The sequence below is a fragment of the Nycticebus coucang genome, chromosome 5 (assembly GCF_027406575.1).
Source record: "Nycticebus coucang isolate mNycCou1 chromosome 5, mNycCou1.pri, whole genome shotgun sequence".
NCBI lineage: Eukaryota > Metazoa > Chordata > Mammalia > Primates > Lorisidae > Nycticebus > Nycticebus coucang.
The window spans coordinates 40823510-40831191 of record NC_069784.1 but is presented as its reverse complement, the minus strand read 5'-3'; the positions used below and the strand labels follow the sequence as shown (position 1 = coordinate 40831191).

The 7682-nt window shown below is 40.1% G+C and overlaps 1 protein-coding gene across 1 annotated transcript in view; it reads right to left on the bottom strand.

Moving 5' to 3' along the window:
- Window positions 1-3849: 3849 nt before the first annotated feature.
- The window catches only part of CD53 (CD53 molecule), a 29074-nt gene continuing 25241 nt past the window's right edge, over window positions 3850-7682 (bottom strand). The window contains exons 6-8 of the mRNA XM_053591340.1: window positions 7362-7442; window positions 5644-5727; window positions 3850-4660 (exon numbers count right to left, since the gene is read on the bottom strand). Coding sequence (XP_053447315.1) covers window positions 4589-4660; window positions 5644-5727; window positions 7362-7442 — 237 coding nt within the window. The 3' untranslated portion in view covers window positions 3850-4588. The remainder of the gene's footprint in view (window positions 4661-5643; window positions 5728-7361; window positions 7443-7682) is intronic.

Genomic DNA, 7682 nt, shown 5'->3' with positions numbered 1-7682 from the left:
TCTTCAGGGATTCCTGAGGCGAATGTTTGCTCTTTTCGAGTGGTCCCACAATTCTCTCAGGGAATGATCCATTTTTGCTCTCCACTTTTCTTCCTGTTTGAGAATTTGGGAACGTTCAGAAGTTTTGTCTTCAGTGTCTGAGATCCTTTCTTCTGCCTGCTCCATTCTGTTACTGAGGGATTCTACTGTATTTCTTGGATTCAACTTTTTAAGAATATTACCTTCCTCTGTTTATGGCTAAGTTTCAGACATATTTTCATGTTGCCTTTGGTGAAAGTGAGACATATTTATAGTACACTCTTACACTAAAGTTAGAGCTCTTTGGAGTCTCTGGCCTAAAAACATCTCATCTTAGGTCCAATGTTAGGCAGACCCTGGAGTGTGTTTCCCATATCCCATATGCTATGAGCCTATGAACACCGAAACCTAGTTTGCCTAGTTTGCCTAGTTTACCCAGTTTGCCAAATTCCCTCAAATTCCTCTTACCTCCTTGGTTCCTACCATCACTTGGTCTCTGGCTTAAATATTCCTTATTTTCTTTTCAGCTTAATAATGATCAGAAGAAAACCTTTTAAAGTTTTTATCTAGCATTTTAGTTGTTTATACTGGAAAGTTTAGTCTAGCAACATTGTTTGCTATTTTATCAGAAAGAGAAATCCTCTTTTATTTTTTCAGTCAATTTAAATTCTTTTTATTATTATTATTACTACTAAAAGGAAAAACATATTATTATTACTACTACTAGTATCCATAGCACTTATACTTTTCCTTTTTGTTTTTCGAGACAGAGTCTCACTATGTTGCCCTCGGTAGAGTGCGTGGTGTCATAGCTCACAGCAATCTCAAATTTTTGAGCTTAAGTGATTCCTTGCCTCAGCCTCCCAGGTAGCTGGGACTACAGGTGCCTGTCACAATGCCGGCTATTTTTCTGTTGCAGTTGTCATTTTTTAGCTTGCCTGGGCTCTGTTCAAACCCACCAGCCTCAGCGTACGTGGCTGGTGCTATAAATACTGTGCTATGGGTGCTGAGCCTACTTTTTTCAAAATAATTTACCCTAAATGTATCACATTCTTTCATGAACTTTAAAATCTTTATGATATCTGTGGTTTGACCCAATGTGTATTGTTAATGTGTACTTTTTCTCTCCCTTTCCGAACTTGATCAAACTGATGGTTATTAAAGACAAATAATAAATAGGCCAGGCATGGTGGCTCACAGCTATAATCCTAGCACTCTGGGAGACCCAGGTAGGTGGATTACCTGAGCTCACAGGTTCAAGACCAGCCTAAACCAGAGTGAGACCTTGCCACTAAAAATAGCCATGTTCTGTGGTGGGTGCCTGTAGCCCCAGATACTCAGGAGGCTAAGGCAAGAGAATTCCTTGAACCCAAGAGTTTGAGGTTGCTATGAGCTATATGACACCACAGCATTCTACTGAGGGTGACTAAATGAGACTATCTCAAAAAAAAAAAAAGGACAAATAAATAAGCAATTAAAATTGCAATTAAATAAATAAGCAATTAAAATTTGATAGAATCAGCTCAGCACTGGTAGCACAGTGATTACATTGCCAGCCACATACACTGAGGCTGGTGGGTTTGAATGCAGCCCAGAGCCAGCTAAAATCAACAATGACAACTGCAACAAAAAAATAGCCAGGCATTGTGGCGGGTGCCCTTAGTCCCACATACCTGGGGGGCTGAGGCAAGAGCATCACTTGAGCCCAAGAGTTTGAAGTTGCTGTCAGCTATGACACGACAGCACTCTACCGAGGGTGACATGGCAAAACTCTGTCTCAAAAAAAAAAAAGTGATAGATTCTATTAAGACCTATGAAGTTTCTATGAGTTATGGAGATACATACAAGAGACACTATTTTTTTCTTTTTTTTTCTTTTAAGAGACACTTTTAATTTAAATTGGAGGAAGAATATAAAGGTCTTAGCATGGTGTCTCATATTTGGAAAGACCGCAACAAACAATAAACTCTGAAAGATTAGGGATAATTTCCTTATAGGAAAGAAAGGATAGAAATTATCCAGATGAAGGAAATCAGTGGTTTTTGTAGGGAAAATATATAAATATAGGTAAAATCTAGAGCAACTAAACACTAATATAATAAAAGTACAGAATACAAGAATAAGAACAGCAAAAAAGGGAAGTCTAACATGCTTCTTTAAGATGCACTAGAAGCTATTTTCTTTCAGTGAATGGAATTGTTTAACAAAGAGAACTGTAAAGTAAGTATTGAGAACATGATATTAAAGGATGATTCCTACCTTTGTTCATAAAGCCTTATTATGACGGGTTTATATATATACTTTTAAAAGGTAAATCTCTGTGAAGCTAGTGAATGATGCCCCATGAATATATCAATGTACACAGCTATGATTTAATAAAAAAAAAAGAAAAGAAAAAAAATAAAAGGTAAATCTAAGCATGCTTTATTTAAGATGCATTATGGGCTATTTTCTTTCAGTGAATAAAAAAATGAGAATGACAAGAGGGAGGCTGGAGAGATACCTCGTGCAGGGCCTGGCAGACAAAATAAGAGTAACAGTGTCATCAAAGCGTTTCAAGAAGTGTTCTTATTATATTTTTGTTTTAGGAAGATTTTTTTGGTTCCCACGTGGAGAATAGTTTAAATGGGGCCAATGGTGAATACTAGGAGAACAGATAGAAGACTATTGAAGGAATATGGGCAAGAAATGAAATGAGGAGAATAAATGAATTTGATAATACTTGGTAGGTGAATAATTAGAACTGTGACTGATTATTGGGAGGGAAGGATTGGGTAGAATTAAGGACAAAGCCCAGGTTTCTGGCTAGGAAAAGTGGGAGAATAGTGTTATCACTCACTGATATGGGGAACAAAGAAGAAAAGCATGTTTGGAAGATCCAATGATAAGTTCTTTTTGTACATGTTGAATATAAGATACTTTTGATACTTGTGATATTCAAGAGAATGACTTCTCTGATACTTTGCCTCAGGAAAATTTAAAATGACTAAGTTTCCTTAAAGGGAGGTGGGAGATTCTACATAAAACCTTAAGAACAAAAACCATGTGGTGGCTCACGCCTGTAATCCTAGCATGCTGGGAAGTCAAGGCAGGCAGACTGTTTGAGCACGTGAGTTGGAGACCAGCCTGAGTTAATGAGGTCTGCCAACAGTCGGTTAAGAGAGCTTGAAAGTACATCTCCTTCCAGTTGATCCTTGAGATGATGGTAGCCTGAGCTGAGTATTTTTTTTTTTTTTTTGTAGAGACAGAGTCTCACTTTATGGCCCTCGGTAGAGTGCCGTGGCCTCACACAGCTCACAGCAACCTCCAACTCCTGGGCTTAAGCGATTCTCTTGCCTCAGCCTCCCAAGTAGCTGGGACTACAGGCACCCACCACAATGCCCGGCTATTTTTTGGTTGCAGTTTGGCATGGGCCGGGTTTGAACCCGCCACCCTCAGTATATGGGGCTGGCACCCTACTGACTGAGCCACAGGCGCCGCCCCTGAGCTGAGTCTTGATTAAAGTTATGTGAGAGACTGTGAACCAGAAACACCCAGCTAAGAGTCTCCCAGATTCCTGACCCTCAAAAACTGTGAGATAATAAGTTTGTTATGCTTAGCCACTAAATTTTGGAGTAATTTTTTTTTTTTTTTTTGCAGTTTTTGGCTGGGACTGGGTTTTAACCTGCCCCCTCCAATATCTGGGGCCAGTGCTCTACTCCTTTGAGCCACAGGTGCCGCCCTTGGAGTAATTTTTTGTACAGGAATAGATAAACCACCTGGTTTGCTGGCAGGGCAATCAGGCTGAGCCACGGAAGGACTGTTTGGTATATAGGAATAAAGATGTTGTAATTGAGATGATAAGCTACTTTATTTAATGAAGAGTTAAAATTGTACATTAACAAAACCTTATCCGAGAGAGACATAACACTAGAACTCCTTTGAATGGGATTATTAGCTAAAACACTGGTTGAAGTCAGGCTATGAACACTGGATAGTTTTTTCAGAAAGACATAAAATAAACCAATAAGACATTTAAATAAGGAAAGTGACATGAAACCTGGCCCTTTGAAGAAAATGTACTCTGTCATTCCTATAGCCATGGCCTCTAGCCAAAAAGAAACAGAGGGTTGTGACAACGATCCAGTGAATCTAGATCCAGGACTCACTTCAGTTTGTCTCTTCCTTGACTTTAAAGAACAGACTGGGCATGATTTGGAAGCTGAAGACTAATTTGACAATAGGAAAATGAAAAAATTAATATCTTGGACCCCAACCTTTGATCTTGAGCTCTTAGTGTCACATGTTCTCTTGGCTGCTTATGTCCAAAAACCACACAGGTGTTAGTTTCACCACCTTAGGAGACATGGCTGCTGCTATCAGTGGGTAGAAGGTAGTCTTGCTGACTGAGATGGAAAATACTGGTCAACACCTTCTTCTCTGGTTTTATAAGACAGGGAACTACACAGGGAAGATATGGGAGGAGAACAAAGATGCCAGTCCAGCAGGCAATCATTTAGAACTTCATGCTATAAATGGCTTTGGATTTCCAGAGATGAAACAAGTCTCTCCAGCACAGAGCAGTTTCAGGTCACAGCCCTAGGGCCTGGCTGGTTTTATCAATCTGGCAGTTCAGGGTCAGTGCAAAGGACATCCCCAATACCTGCAGAAAGAATTGGGCAATGTGACATCTTTGTAAGAGAAGTCATTTTTCCCATGAATCCAGGTATTAGCTCCCAAGAAAAAGAACATATCCTTCAAGCTGTAATTACCCTTCCCACCATTACTTCCAATTTCCTCTCAGATTTTCTCCCCTATAATTTAAGAATAGCAATACAGCAGGGCACAGTGACTCATGCCTGTAAACCCAGCACTCAGGAGGTCAAGGTGGGTGAATTGCCTGACCTCACGAGTTCGAGACCAGCCTGAGCCAGAGTGACACCTCCATCTCTAAAAAATTGCCAGGCATTGTGGTGGGCACCTGTAGTCCCAGCTACTTAAGAGACTGAGGCAAGAAAATTGCTAAAGCCCAAGATTGCTGTGAGCTACGACGCTGAGTCTCACTTTGTGGACCTCCATAGTGTAGTGTGCTATGGCATCATAGCCCACAGGAGCCTCCAAATCTTGGGCTTAAGCAATCCTCTTGCCTCAGTTTTTCTATTTTCAGTAGAGACAGGGTCTTGCTTTTAAAAGCTCAGGCTGGTCTCAAACTCATGAGCTCAAGCAATTCATTCACCTTGGCCTCCCAGAATGCTAGGATTACAGGTGTGAGCCACTGTGCCTGGCCTAGATAGATGTTCTTTTTTTTTTTTTTTTAGAGAGATAGATGTTCTTATAGCATATTTTCCGTATGCCTTAGATTGAATTGGTAATAACAGAATTTGCTATTTGGCTGGGGGAACTCGGATACTAATAAAAATAGCTTTGGTGTGCTCCTACCTAATGAGCACACTATAAGGGCAACAACAGGGACCTTAGCTAACAAATACAAGCATTCTAAGTTAATCATTTGTACCCTCATATTAATCTGAAATTTAAAAAAGTAAGTATAGCTAACATTATTGTTCACATACTATGCACCTGGTACTTCTAGAACCTTACATGACTTAACTCATTCTCACAAAAGTCCAACGGTAAAGCTCTTACCTGGATCACACAAACACAGATGGTGATGATTCCAATATACAGGAAATTGGAATGAAACCAGAGTCTTGCTTTTTTATAGCAACCCTAGACAAAATTATAAGTACAAATGATATTACTCTATAATTCAACTTTATCAGGAGGATTATTTAGAAGATACAGTACTTTTCATTTTGTCTTATGTAATATAAAGACACTTAGGTCAGGTATTGTATTTTTATTTTCTTTGCATGCGTGAGGAAACAAGCATAAAGTAGAGAATATTAAACTAAAGACTTGTCTAGTGTTGTTATTATGGTGGCACAGCTAATGTAGAAATACTAGACCCTGAGCAGTGCCTTTTGCTCAGTGGGTAGGGCACCAGCCCCATATACCAAGAGTGATGGATTCAAACCCAGCTAAAAAAGACAGCTAAAACAACAACAATGAGAATTACAACAAAAAATAGCCGGTCATTGTGGTGGGCACCTGTAGTCCCAGCTACTTGGGAGCTGAACAAGAGAATTGCTTAAGCCCAAGAGTTGGAGATTGCTGTGAGTTGTGATGCCATAGCACTCCACCCAGGGTGACATAGTGAGACTCTGTCTCAAAAACAAAAAAAGAAAGAAATACTAGACCCTAACCTACTGAGTTAAACTAGCTCCCAATACACAGGACATAAGAGATGTTCTGTGTTCTTTGAATACTCAGTGCTGACTTAAGATTCACAAATAAGAATACAGGCTAAGCAATCCTAAAATTGGTTTGCCTTTAACTTTCTGCTTCAACAACCAGTAAATTTATCATAGTCCTACCAAACTCCAGGACAGTTGTTAGTTTATTGGTGTCTTTGACTTTCTCCTAAGACATGAAAAATTCTGGAGATTTTCAAATAATCTCAGGAGAGAGTAACATAGGCTGACAGGACCTTAGGGATTTAGTTCTAGGTGGAAGATGACTTGAGCTTCTTCTCAGAGCCTATTTTAGAGGCTCAAATTAGGTGGGCAGGCTCTTTCAACAGTTCCACCAAGTCTCTCTCCTCCAACTTCTTACTCCTTTCTTATGGTGCAATTTACTAAGAGGCTGGATCCTGCCATCTCCAAGCAAGAAGAGCAGTGAAACGAGCACAGGGAGATGATATCTATCTTGACTCTATAAATTTCACTCAACCATAAGAAGATCTTCTTACTCATGAAATATCTGAACCCTCTGCCACTTTATCAAACTGTCCCCCACTAATGTAATAATTTAGTGTATCGAAACTAATCATAATGTCCCTGGCCTAAGTGAGTTTATTCCTGTTTTTCTAGTTAACCTGGGGTTGTCACCCTGATCTCTTTTTTATTCAAGTTTTCCTATTTCTTTTCTTTTTTTTTTTTTTTTATAGAGACAGAGTCTCACTTTATGGCCCTCGGTAGAGTGCCGTGGCCTCACACAGCTCACAGCAACCTCCAAATCCTGGGCTTAAGTGATTCTCTTGCCTCAGCCTCCCAAGTAGCTGGGACTACAGGCGCCTGCCACAATGCCTGGCTATTTTTTTGGTTGCAGTTTAGCCGGGGCCGGGTTGAACCCGCCACCCTCGGTATATGGGGCCGGAGCCCTACCGACTGAGTCACAGGTGCCGCCCCACAAGTTTTCCTATTTCTAAATAGAAGATTTAGATCCTCTATGACTGCAGGTTCCAAAGCAATTTAAAAATTAAACAAAGAAGCTAGTAACAGAAAAGTCAACAACAAAATTACCGTCACTTCTGGATCTCGGGGACAAGATGGTGGTGGGCCTGTGGACCAATCACTCGTGCCATTTACGCCACAACACTGTAGCTAGAAGCCAAAACCCCCCAAACCATGATGGTTAGAAAGTCAACAGAAAAGCTGTGGATATTAGAAGAAAGGGTGGGCCCTTCAGATCTGACTCTATAACACAAAGTCCAGAATTGGCTTGACTACTAGGGGCTTCTTAGAACAAATGCTTTCAAATAGTCATACCATTTCATTTATGTAAGACCACTGTAAAGTAGAGAGGGCATGCTTTTTAATCTATTTAGATTTTATAGATCAAGA